Source organism: Mobula birostris, chromosome 13 (genome assembly GCF_030028105.1).
Source record: "Mobula birostris isolate sMobBir1 chromosome 13, sMobBir1.hap1, whole genome shotgun sequence".
Lineage (NCBI taxonomy): Eukaryota > Metazoa > Chordata > Chondrichthyes > Myliobatiformes > Myliobatidae > Mobula > Mobula birostris.
This window is the reverse complement of record NC_092382.1, coordinates 106,386,986-106,400,213: the sequence shown is the minus strand read 5'-3', so window position 1 is coordinate 106,400,213 and position 13,228 is coordinate 106,386,986. Positions and strand designations below refer to the sequence as shown.

Sequence of the window (13,228 nt, the reverse complement as noted above, 5' to 3'; positions counted from 1 at the left end):
TCTCTCTCTCTCTCTCTCTCTCTCTCTCTCTCTCTCTCTCTCTCTCTCTCTCTCTCTCTCTCCCCCCTCCCTCTCTCTTTCTTTCTCTCTCTCTGTCTTTCTCCTTCTCTCTCTCTCTCTCTCTCTCTCTCTCTGTCTCTCTCTCTGTCTCTCTCTTTCTCGTTCCCTCTCTCTCTCTCTTTTTCTCTCTCTTTCTCTGTCTCTCTCTCACACACACACACACACACACACACACACACTTTGTTTATCCTGCAAAAGCCACGGCAGCCAGCGACTGACGTCATGGTCCCGCCTCTCAGTCAAGCGCTCTTAAAGTGACAGTCCACAGTGAGCGAACCTTTGGTTTCGCAAAAAGACCGACAGGGTTAGACACAGATTGAAGCTCCCTCCACACCGACGCATCACAGACGCCTTGAGTCAGACACAGAGCGAAGCTTCTTCCACAGTGTGGCATCATACAGTACCGGGGTCAGACACTGACTGAAGCTCCCTCCACACCGTCAGATCACACAGCCCCGGGGTCAGACACTGAGTGAAGCTCCCTCCACACCGTCCCATCACACACTCGGGGGGTCAGACATCGAGTGAAGTTGTCTCCGCACCTTTGCATCACAAAAGACTGTGGTCCGACACAGAGTGAAACTTCCTCCACCTCTTCTCATCACAGAGTCCCGCGGTGAGACACAGACGAAGCCTCCTCCAGGCCATCCTATCACACAATTTGGTGGTCAGACACAGAGTGCAGCTTCCTCCGCACTCTCCCTTCACGCACTCCTGATGTAATAATCCGAGAGAGGCTCCGTAGATAGTTTTCCATTCTAGGCATTGATGAAAGGAATTTAATTTCACGGAGTTTTGTTACCACGCTAATGCCACCCATATCCATTTCATAATGAATTGGAAAATGCGAAAAAAGGGTAAGATTTGGACTCATCTGTGGGGAGAGAATTCCGGTATGACACGGTACTGATGGAAGAAAATTGGATTAGTTTACGGACTGAAATAGGTTTGCGGGAAGACGGGGGCCATCGGGATTGTTTCAAGTCTGAACGAGGTTGTCGGGAGAGGATGGCACGATTCGGGGGAACGATTCGTGTCTGTCGAGGAAGTGTAGGGCCGTGGGAATATTTTGAGGTGTGACAGGAACTCCAGGGAGAGATCAGTACCCTGGGATTAGTCATTATTTTGCTGACTGACGCCGGGCTATGGGAAATGCAAGAAGTAGCGGAACTCGTTCAGAAAGTGACACGACGTTATGGGGAGATGGAGGGAACGTGGGACTGACATTGATCTGTGAGAAAAAAAATGTTGGGCAGCGCGATCACTTTGGGGACTGACAGAGATCTGAGGGGAGAGAGTGGGACAATTGAATTAGTTTGGAGACTGTGTGCAAAGAGTGGGTCAGTGGGATTAGTTTGCGGACTGAAGCAGGTCTGTGAGAGAGGGTTTGACAGTTGGACAAATTTTGCGGCGGACGCCTGTCTGTGGGTTGAGGGCGGTGTAGTGGGATTAGTTTGTAGGCTGACACGAAGCTGTTGGGAGAAGCTTAATTCGGGGAACGCCAAAGATTTGCGGGTAGAGAGCAGGCCTGAGGGATTCATTTCGGGACTGTCCTAAGCCTGTGGGGAAAGGGTGGGACCGGGGATTTGTTTGGGGACTGAAACAGATTTGTAGGCGAGGTAGAGTTCGTCTGTTGGATTCGTATGGGGACTGATACAGGACTGTGAAGAGAAAGTGGGTCAGTGGGATTAGTCCGGCGACGGACCGGAGGTTGTAAGGGGTCGGTGGTGTTGTGGGATTAGTTTGGAGACTGACACAGAGCTGTTGGGACCGATTTGCTCAGTGTGATTAGTTTGAGGACGATCTCAGGGCTGTGAGGAGAGCGCTGTTTAATAGATTGGTTGCGCGAGGGTCTCCGGTTGACGGCTGCGCTGTTTTGTCTGTGTTGAATTTAACCCTCTTTGAAAGCAAAATGGCCTCTGCTTTCCTGTACTACGTGTCCTACGGAACACCCGTCTATATTGATTGCCGACCGAAAGAAAGAGACTATCGTTGCAATAGTGATCGCTGTTTCATCTGCGAGAAGTCTGCACTTTTGTGCCCGGCTATTCCTGAAAACATCCAGGGTCTCTGTCAACTGCCCGTGGGGGCGACATGAATCACGTGACTGCCTCCTCTTTCTCCTCCGCATCTCTTTTCCACTCTCCCTCCATCCATCATCCCAAATTTCCTCCCCACAATCGCCACCGCTCCGTCCTGCTCCATTCTCCGTCTCATTTCGCACCCCCATTCTCTGGAGAACGACAAACCTCTCACTCATCTATCCCTTTATTTGTCTTTATTCCCCCACCCCGCCCGCTCTTCTCTAATCAATCTTGCTCTCTCTCTCTCCACTCACTCGCACATTCTCCTCCCGATCTTTCGCCGCTCGCTCTACCCACCTCTTGCCCCTCTCTCCCGCTTTCTCCCCCCTATCCCATTCTGTCTCTCCCCTCTCGGTTCACTCACACCCTCTGTCTCCCTGATTCCTCTTTCCCTTTCTCCTTTTCACCCACTCTCACCTCCACCCTGAGCCGTCTGGTTGTTGATACCCCGACCCAGTGTAAAAGTCTGTGCGCGTTCACTCTGTCTCTGCCCCTCTTGGGTTTATGGAAATCTGTAAGAGTACCACTATGTTCCCGGGAATAGAGGGTCAACCTTCCCTCCCTCTCTCCATAACTCAGTCCCTCGAGTCCCTGCAATTTTTCCGTAAATCTCCTTCTGGAATCTTTCCAGCTCTAAAGCATTTTTCCTAGAGCAGGGCGACGAAAACTGTGTGCGGCCTCACCGAACTCTTGTGCACTGCAATGTGACCTTCCGACTCCTGTATTCAGTGCCCTGACTGGTGAAGGCCAGCGTGCCAAGTATCCTGCCCACTCGTATCAGATGTTTCCCACCGGAATCGCTATTTCATTTATTATCTGAAACTTATACGGCCTGGAATTTGTTCTTTTGCAGCATCAGTGCGGTGCAAATATTTAAATACAGTGTAAATTACAAATATTAATAAATACCGCAAACACGTCGCTCCTTCGATCAAAGATGACAATCAATGTAAAATAAAAAATATTAATAAATACAGCAAAAACGTCGATCTAGTGCTCATGCATTCAAATATGTGACGGCTCAGAGGAAGGAGCTGCTCCTGAATCGTAGTGTGTGGGTGTTCAGGCTCCTGTGACTCCTCCTTGTTAGCAGTAACGGGCAGAGAGCTTCTCCGGGGTGGTGAGGGTCCAGAGTGATGGATGCGGCCTTCTCGAGGCATCGCCTTACGAAACTGTCCACGGTGGTGGGGAGGGGTGAGACTGCCAGAGTGTTGGCTGAGCTTGGAACCCTCTGCGGCCTCTTGCGATTCTGTGTGTTGCAGCCTCCACACCAGGAGGCGATCCGATTAGACAGAATGATCTCCATCGCGCATTCATTCAAGTTTCCTCATCTTCAATGAGAGCCCACATCTGCTCAACTCCTAAAGTTGTGATCCGGTCTGTAACGAGACAGCTATGGATTCCGTTGTGCCCAAATGCAGAGTGAGGTCTAGAATTAACTCAGACTCAGTCTTGAAATAAACTAGGCGGCAAGAATCCAATCGAAAAACATCACGAGTAGTGGTGCAGGTAACGTAATTCTTACGATTGAGCACTGAGTGCTCAGCTAGTGCCTTTTTAACGACAGACTGACATAGTATCGTCTCGAATTAACAAATGCATCGACTCGAAATAAACTCGACGGCACGAAACCAATCGAAAGACATCACAAACAGTCGGACTGGAATCGTAACTCTTACGGTTGAGCACTGAGTGCTCATCAACTCTTACGGTTGAGCACTGAGTGCTCATCAAGAGGCCTTTAAGTACAGGCTTCCAATGCAGGAAAGTGGCAGGGAATAATTGCAAGTCTGAGTCTTAAAAAGAAAGTGACTTCACTGTACTCTAGGTAATGGAGTTGCAAAAACCCGCATGTCTGTCCTGTTCAGTCAGATACATGACACATTAATGTTTAAATGTCCGTGTTGGGCCCACTATAGATCCTCTGAGCTGCCAGGAACTCAGGAACTTCAAATAAGGCCATGAGACGTTGCAGCAGAATTAGGCCATCGCATCTGCTCCCCATTTCATCACGGCTGATCCGTTTGTCTTTCAGCCCCAAATATTCCGACTTCTCCCTGTCTCCTTCCATGCCCTGACGATTCAAGGATCTCTGCCTTAAATATACCCAAATGGCCGGAACTCCAAGGCTGCCTACGATTTTGAATTCGGCAGATTCCCCACGCTATGGCAGAGGAAATTCCTCCCGATCTCCTTTCCGAAGATATCCCTCTATTCTCAGGCTGTGTCCTCTGGTCCAGGAATCCCCTGCAATAGGGAACATTCTGTGCACATCCACTCTGTCATAGCCTTTCACCATCCGAGAACTCTCGATAGCGTCTCCTCTCATTCTTCACAATTCCAGCGAGTAAAGGCCACAGAGATTACCATGCTGCAAATATGGCCTCAAAGTTCCGTAAACTTCCTTCCAAGGTTTTACATTCTAGTCCTCTTGAAATGAATTGGTGGAGGGGAACTACACATAACGTCTGAACGTCGAGTGAGTGAGGGGACGGTGACGAAGAAGTTTCACTCTTTGTATGTACCAGGCAAATTCTGAAGAGACCGTGTAGAGGGAGCTTCGCACTGTGTCTGACCCGGGAGTGTGTGATGGGACGGTGTGGAGGAAGATTCACTCTGTGTCTGACCCCGGGGGGTGTGTGATGGGACGGTGCGGAGGGAGATTCACTCTGTGTGTCTGACCCCGGGAGTGTGTGATGGGACTGTGTGGAGGGAGATTCATTCTTTGTCTGACACCGGGGGTGTGTGATAAGATGGTGTGGATGGAGCCTCACCTTGTGTCTGACCCCGGGAGTGTGTGATGAGACGGTGTGGAGGGAGATTCACTCTGTGTCTGACCCCGGGAGTGTGTGATGGGACGGTGCGGAGGGAGATTCACTCTATGTCTGACCCCGGGAGTGTGTGATGGGACTGTGTGGAGGGAGATTCACTCTGTGTCTGACACCGGGGGTGTGTGATGAGATGGTGTGGATGGAGCCTCACCTTGTGTCTGACCCCGGGAGTGTGTGATGGGATGGTGTGGAGGGAGATTCACTCTGTGACTGACCCCGGGAGTGTGTGATGGGACTGTGTGGAGGGAGATTCACTCTGTGTCTGACACCGGGGGTGTGTGATGAGATGGTGTGGATGGAGCCTCACCTTGTGTCTGACCCCGGGAGTGTGTGATGGGATGGTGTGGAGGGAGATTCACTCTGTGACTGACCCCTGGAGTGTGTGATGGGACGGTGCGGAGGGAGATTCACTCTGTGTCTGACCCCGGGAGTGTGTGATGAGACTGTGTGGAGGGAGATTCACTCTGTGTCTGACACCGGGGGTGTGTGATGAGATGGTGTGGATGGAGCCTCACCTTGTGTATGACCCCGGGAGTGTGTGATGGGATGGTGTGGAGGGAGATTCACTCTGTGACTGACCCCGGGAGTGTGTGATGGGACGGTGCGGAGGGAGATTCACTCTGTGTCTGACCCCGGGAGTGTGTGATGGGACTGTGTGGAGGGAGATTCACTCTGTGTCTGACCCCGGGGGTGTGTGATGAGATGGTGTGGATGGAGCTTCACCTTGTGTCTGATCCCGGGAGTGTGTGATGGGACGGTGTGTAGGGAGATTCACTCTGTGTCTGACCCCGGGAGTGTGTGATGGGACGGTGTGGAGGGAGATTCACTCTGTGCCTGACCCCGGGAGTGTGTGATGGGACGGTGTGGAGGGAGATTCACTTTGTGTCTGACCCCGGGAGTGTGTGATGGGACGGTGTGGACCGAAGTTGACTCTGTGTCGAACCCTGGGAGTGACTATTGGAACGGTGTGGAGGGAACTTCACTTCGTGTCTGATCGGCCAGATTTGGGAATAGCTTCTTTCCAACTGTGATAAGACTGCTGAACGGATCCTGATCCGGATCTGGACAGTACCCTCCAAATATCCGGATCTGCCTCTCGTTTTTTTTTTTGTTTTTTTGTTTTTGCACTACCGTACTTCCCATTTTTCTATTTTCTATTTATGTTTTACAATTTAAATTTTTAATGTTTACAAATATTTACTATTTTCAATATTTTTGTTATTGATTATTTGTAATCCAGGGAGTGAGAAGCTCAGAATCAAATATCGCCGTGATGATTGCACGTTCTAGTGCCAATTGTTTTTCGACAATAAAGTATAAAGTATCCTGGGAGTGTGTGATGTGACGGTGTGGACCGATCTTCACTCTGTGCTGGACCCGAGGAGTGACTAATGGAACAGTGTGGAGGGGTCTTAACAGACTGTTTCACTCCGGAACTGTGTGATGGGAAATTGTGGAGAGAGCTTCACTCTGTGTCTGACACCGGGAGTGTGTGACGGGACGATGTGGAGGGAGATTCACTCTGTGTCTGACCCCGGGAGTGTGTGACGGGACGATGTGGAGGGAGATTCACTCGGTGTCTGACCCCGGGTGTGTATGATGGGACGGTGTGGAGCGATCTTCACTCTGTGCTGGACCCGAGGAGTGACTAATGGAACAGTGTGGAGGGGTCTTAACAGACTGTTTCACTCCGGAAGTGTGTGATGGGAAATTGTGGAGAGAGCTTCACTCTGTGTCTGACACCGGGAGTGTGTGACGGGACGATGTGAAGGGAGATTCACTCTGTATCTGACCCCGGGTGTGTATGATGGGACGGTGTGGAGGGATATTCATTCTGTGTCTGTCCCCGGGGGTGTGTGAGGGTAAGCTGTGGACTGATTGAATCTATGCTAGACCCCGGGAGTGTTAGATTGTTATAGATATCTCTTCTCACGGTGTGAGACATACCTTTTCCTCTAACTAGGAACTAGGTGACAGTCAGGAGGATGGAAGGAGTTAAGCAGCCAGTCCCAGTGTAGAGTGGCCCCTGTGGTCAAAGCCTTCAATACCAGGTATACCACTTTTTATACTTCCGGGCCGGGGAGAGGGGTGCAAATGACCGGGTAGATCCAAGTCTGACAGATGACGTCTCTGAAGTTGGCTCTGTGACTCAGAAGAGGAAGGGACGGACGAGATGAGGTCAGCTGTGATGACAGCGGATTCATTCTATAGGACAGAAAAGAGGTTCTGTTTGGTCGATTTTAAATATAGGCGACAACGCAGCTTGGGCTGTTCGTCCACTGACTGCCACTGAAATCCGCAGAAGACCAGAACAGAGCTTGTCATCTGCCGAGCGAACACTGGGGGGCAGCACATACTCCTGCCCGGAGACCACGTGACACCACCCCACATTGCGCAGTTCCTTCATTTTCTCTGCCCCGAGCAACTCTCTCAGTTTACACCTGAACTGGACGGGAACCAGTAACCCAGCGGGAAGTTTTCATATAAGAGGGGGAGTGAAACGGTTTAAACGAGAGATGCAGAGGGATGTAAAGCAGAATGCCAAAACTGACAGTGGAGTGGTTATTGGGACAGATGTTGTTAAGATCTCAGATCGAGTCAGGAAGTAAAAGGTTGAGCCTGTTGGGTCTCATGTTATGAGCTGAGTGCGTTTCAATGCTGAAAGTATTGTACGAAAGGCAGATGAGCTCAGTGCATGTTTCTATCCTGTAATTTCTATCTTGTAGCTGCCGACGAGTAAATCATGTTCTATCTCTAATCTATCCTGCCAAAAAACCGCTGTAATATTTTCTCTGACAAGCAAAGCAACACCTCCCCGTCTTGTCCCTCCGATTCTATCACACCTGAAGCAACGAAATCCAGGAATATTTAGTTGTCAATCACACCCCTTCTGCAACATGTTTCGCTAATAGCCACAACATCATATTTCCATGTATCAATCCAGCTCTAAACTATCCACCTTGTTCACAATACTCCTAGCATTAAAATAGATGCATTTCAGAAACTCTCCACATGTTACTCTCAGTTTATCCCTAATAGTGCAAAACAACTTTGCTATCTTTTTGTTCCTCCTCCCCTACGGTCTGTGTGTTACTCTTCGCTCTCCCCTGTCTATCCTCCCTCACACACTGTCTACTAGTTTTCTCTAATTGTGAACTAATCTCCTCTATCCTAGTCTCTTCAACTCGACTCCTACCTCCTAACCATTCTATCTTAAAGTTTCCCCAGTAGCCTTCGCAAATCTCCCCGCCAGGATATTGGTCCCCCTAGGATTCAAGTGCAACCCGTCGTTTTGGTACAGGTCACACCTGCGCCAAAGAGGTCCCGCTGCCCAACGTTTTTCTCACAAATCAGTTCAGTGTCACGTTCCATCCATCTTCCCATAACTTCGTGTCCCTCTCTAAACTAATTCCGCTGCGTCTTGCATTCCTACAGCCCTGCGGCAGTCAGCAAAATAATCCCAGGGTACTGATCCTCCCCAGAGTCCCTGCCAGTCCTCAAGATATTCCCACAGCCCTACCCTTCCTCGACAGACACGTATCGTTCCCCAAAATATTCCCATTGTGCCACCCTCTCCCGAGACCTCGTACGGTCTACAAACAATCCCGATGGTCCACTTCTTCCCACAAACATATTTCAGTCCGTAAACTAATCCAATTTTCTCCCGTCAGTATTGTGTCATTCCCTAATTCTAACCCAACAGATCAGTCCAAATCTTACCCTTTTTCGCATTTTCCAATCCAGTATGCATGGAGTAAGGATGAAATGAGCGTGCTAACAACACTCTGTGAAATTAAATTCCCTTGATTAATGCGAAAATGGGAAACAATTTACGGAGTCTCTCTCGGATTATTACAACAGGAGTGGGGAGAAGGGAGAGTGCGGAGGGAGCTGCACCCTTTGTGTTTGACCACCAAATTGTGTAAAAGGACGGTCTGGAGGAGGCTTCATTCTGTGCTGAACGCGAGACTGTATGATGAGACGGGGTGGAGGAAGTTTCACCCTGTGTCTGACCCCGGTAGTGTGTGATGGGAAGGCGTGGAGGAGATTAACTTTGTGTCTGACGCCGGGATTGTGTGATGGGACGGTGTGGAGGGAGATTCACTCTGTGTCTGACCCCGGGAGTGTGTGATGGGACCGTGCGGAGGGAGATTCACTCTGTGTCTGACCCTGGGAGTGTGTGATGGGACGGTGTGGAGGGAGATTCACTGTGTGTCTGTCCCCGGGAGAGTGTGATGGGACCGTGTGGAGGGAGATTCACTCTGTGTCTGACCCCGGGAGTGTGTGATGGGACGGTGCGGAGGGAGATTCACTCTGTGTCTGACCCTGGGAGTGTGTGATGGGACCGTGCGGAGGGAGATTCCCTCTGTGTCTGACCCCGGGAGTGTGTGATAGGACGGTGTGGAGGGAGATTCACTCTGTGTCTGACCCCGGGAGTGTGTGATGGGACCGTGCGGAGGGAGAATTACTCTGTGTCTGACCCCGGGAGAGTGTGATGGGACCGTGCGGAGGGAAATTCACTCTGTGTCTGACCCCGGGAGTGTGTGATGCGACGGTGTGGAGGGAGATTCACTCTGTGTCTGACCCCGGGAGTGTGTGATGGGACCCTGCGGAGGGAGATTCACTCTGTGTCTGACCCAGGGAGAGTGTGATCGGACCGTGCGGAGGGAAATTCACTCTGTGTCTGACCACGGGAGAGTGTGATGTGACGGTGTGGAGGGAGATTCACTCTGTGTCTGACCCCGGGAGTGTGTGATGGGACGGTGTGGAGGGAGATTCACTCTGTGTCTGACCCCGGGAGTGTGTGATGGGACGGTGTGGAGGGAGATTCACTGTGTGTCTGTCCCCGGGAGAGTGTGATGGGACCGTGCGGAGGGAGATTCACTGTGTGTTTGACCCAGGGAGTGCGTGATGGGACCGTGCGGATGGAAATTCACTCTGTGTCTGACCCCGGGAGTGTGTGATGGGACGGTGCGGAGGGAGATTCACTCTGTGTCTGACCCCGGGAGTGTGTGATGGGACGGTGCGGAGGGAGATTCACTCTGTGTCTGACCCCGGGAGTGTGTGATGGGACCGTGCGGAGGGAGATTCACTCTGTGTCTGACCCCGGGAGTGTGTGATGGGACGGTGTGGAGGGAGATTCACTGTGTGTCTGTCCCCGGGAGAGTGTGATGGGACCGTGCGGAGGGAAATTCACTCTGTGTCTGACCCCGGGAGTGTGTGATGGGACCGTGCGCAGGGAGATTCACTCTGTGTCTGACCCCGGGAGTGTGTGATGGGACGGTGTGGAGGGAGATTCACTGTGTGTCTGTCCCTGGGAGAGTGTGATGGGACCGTGCGGAGGGAGATTCACTCTGTGTCTGACCCCGGGAGTGTGTGATGGGACGGTGCGGAGGGAGATTCACTCTGTGTCTGATCCCGGGAGAGTGTGATGGGACCGTGCGGAGGGAAATTCACTCTGTGTCTGACCACGGCAGTTTGTGATGGGACAGTGTGGAGGGAGATTCACTCTGTGTCCGGACCACGGGAGTATGCGATGGGACGGTGAGGAGGGAGATTCACTCTGTGTCTGACCCCGGGAGCGCGTGATGGGACGGTGCGGAGGGAGATTCACTTTGTGTCTGACCCCGGGAGTGTGTGATGGGACGGTGTGGAGGGATCTTTACTCTGTGCTTGACCCCGGGAGTGTGTGATGGGACGGTGTGCAGGGAGATTCACTCTGTGTCTGACCCCAGGATTGTGTAATGGGACGATGTGGAACGAGCTTCACTTTGTGTCTGACCAGGGAGTGTGTGATGGGACGGTGCGGAGGGAGATTCACTCTGTGTCTGACCCCGGGAGTGTGTGATGGGGCGGTGTGGAGGGAGATTCACTCTGTGTCTGACCCCGGGAGTGTGTGATGGGACAGTATGGAGGGAGCTTCGCTCTGTGTCTGACCCTATCAATGTGTTATGGGTCGGTGTTGTTCCGAACCCGCAGGTTTCATTGACTGTGTTTATCGCTTTAAGAGCGCCTGAAGGAGGCGGGTTTATGACGTCAGTCACTGGCTGCCGTGGTTTGTGCAGATTAAACACAGTGAGAGAGAGAGAGACCCTCAGTCGTAATAGAGAGAGGGAAAGGGTGGGGACCCCGGTACCTTCAGCTTGTCGCAGCTGAGCCTTGGAAATCTCCTGTGCCCAGAAGGATCTTTTAAACATCGGCACACAGTGCACAATGAATGTATGATTGTCATTTCGTAGGATCTATAGCAGTGGATTTTAGGTTGCCTGGGTATGCTGTGTGGTAACCGCTGTAAAACGATATTCCCGTGACAGATCACTATCGGTAATAATTCCTATGTGCATTTGGAAAGACACGTCGGACAAGACCTACGGCGACTGTTATCTCGTTTTACCAGCGTGAACCCTGTGGAATATTTTGTACTTACCTTTTCTCTACGTTTTACCTTGGATTACAAATGTCTCTCCCCAATAATTTATTTCGTGGATTACTGAACATTCCTGCTTTTCCATCTAAAGACGCTAAGCCTTTTCCCCCAAACTCAATAGTTAGGTTTACACACTTGTCTGCACATAACACCGTTAACTTTTGTTTATCTTGTTAAAGTTACTACATTATAAGTAGTTACCAATAAAGATAGTGGTTTTAACATCATACCAGACTCGCACATTTCTACGGCTGTACGGTGTCGAGCATTCTGGCTTGTCGCATGGCCGACTGGTTTGGACGCTGCAACGCAGAGGGTCGCCATAGACCATAGAAGGTTCTGGACTCAGCCAGCTCCATAACGGACGCAACCCTCTCCTCCATCGTGGACACGTTGAAGAAGGAATGCCTCGGGAAGACCGCATCCATCAGCGAGGACCATCTCCCGCCGGGAATTGCCCTGTGCTCATCGGTACCATCGGGGAGGGGTACAGGAGCCGGGAAACTCAACAATTTACAAGCAGTTCTTTCCCTTCCGTCATCAGATTGCGAACGCTCCCTGAACACTTAAACACTCTCTCGGTAATCACCGCTTTGCAGTATTTATTAATTTTCCCAATTTTCGAGATGTTTACATCTTTGCACCGCGCTGAAGCCACGTTGTGGTTGTACAAAAGGTCGGCGAGGCCGCGCTGGGAGTACGGTGTTCAGTTCTGGTCGCCCCGCTGTAGGAAAGATGCCACTGAGCTGGAAAGAGTGCAGAGGGAGATTTAGGAGGATGTTTCCGGGACTCAAGGGTCTGAGTTCTGGAGAGAAGGCAAGAAGGATCGGACTTTGTTCCTTGGAGAGTAGGTATGAAGCCTACGGGGAGAAGCGGAATGAACTGGGAATAAGAAGGGCAGAGAGAGAAGAGGGGTGGAAAGGGGGAATAAATGGGGGAAGAGGGAGAAGCGGGGCAGGGAGGGGAGAAGAGTAGTTCAGATGGGGAGAGGGAGAGTAGTGGGGGACAATGTGGATGCGAGTAGAGGAGGAGAATAGGGTAGCAGGGAGGGGCAGAGAGGGTGAGAGGGGATGACATTATGAGTGTTTCAGAGTCGGGTAGATTGAATGGGGAGAAGAAGGGTGTAGTCACTTGATTGAAGTCGGCCCGACAGGCTGTTGACAGAGACCTTGGACCTCTTCAGGAATATCCGGGTATAAATATTCAGACTTCTCGCAGATAAATCTGTATTCCTTTTGGCAATCGTAACTCCATGCGTACGAGTCGCACTTACTGCAGGTGGCCCATCCATACTTCACCTTGTACAGAAGGTAAGAGGCGACGTTCCTATGAGAGGTTAAAACAATTTCAACGGAGTCAGCAGACAACCGGTGACCGTCGCCAAACTAATCCAACTCATGTCCCCACAGCCCCATGTCAGTCTCTGAACTAATTCCATGATACCCTGCTCTCCCCACAGCCCCGAGTACATCGCCGTATGAATCCCACTGCACCGCTCTTTCCTAAAATCCCGAGTCAGTTCCCAAATTAATCTCACTGCACAGCCCTCTCCCGACAACGCTGTGTCAGTCAACCAACTAACCGCACTGGCCCACTCCCACACCACAGACCAGCAACAGTCCAAAGCTCACCCGTTTGCGCATTTTCCAATCCAGTAAGCTGTGTATCGAGAGACATCATTGGAAACAAAAGTCTGTGAAATTAAATCCCTTCATTAATGTTTAGAACCAGACTCTCGCAATGCCTGTCCATGTGAAGGGACGGTACAGAGGGGAAATCACCCAGTGCCTGCCCCGGGAGTGTGTGATGGGACGGTGTGGAGAGAG

General features: G+C 51.1%; 1 protein-coding gene across 6 annotated transcripts in view; it reads right to left on the bottom strand.

Annotated features, from left to right (window-relative positions):
- Positions 1-11,993: 11,993 nt before the first annotated feature.
- Positions 11,994-13,228, bottom strand: part of LOC140207282 (C-type lectin domain family 4 member C-like) — a 131,312-nt gene continuing 130,077 nt past the window's right edge. For 5 of the 6 annotated variants that reach the window (XM_072275757.1, XM_072275759.1, XM_072275758.1 and 2 more), the window contains 2 exons: positions 13,034-13,095; positions 11,994-12,728 (listed from right to left, as the gene is read on the bottom strand). In XM_072275757.1, the coding sequence (XP_072131858.1) occupies positions 12,530-12,728; positions 13,034-13,095 (261 nt within the window). In that variant the 3' untranslated portion in view covers positions 11,994-12,529. The remainder of the gene's footprint in view (positions 12,729-13,033; positions 13,096-13,228) is intronic. The other variant, XM_072275760.1, reaches the window with a different exon arrangement.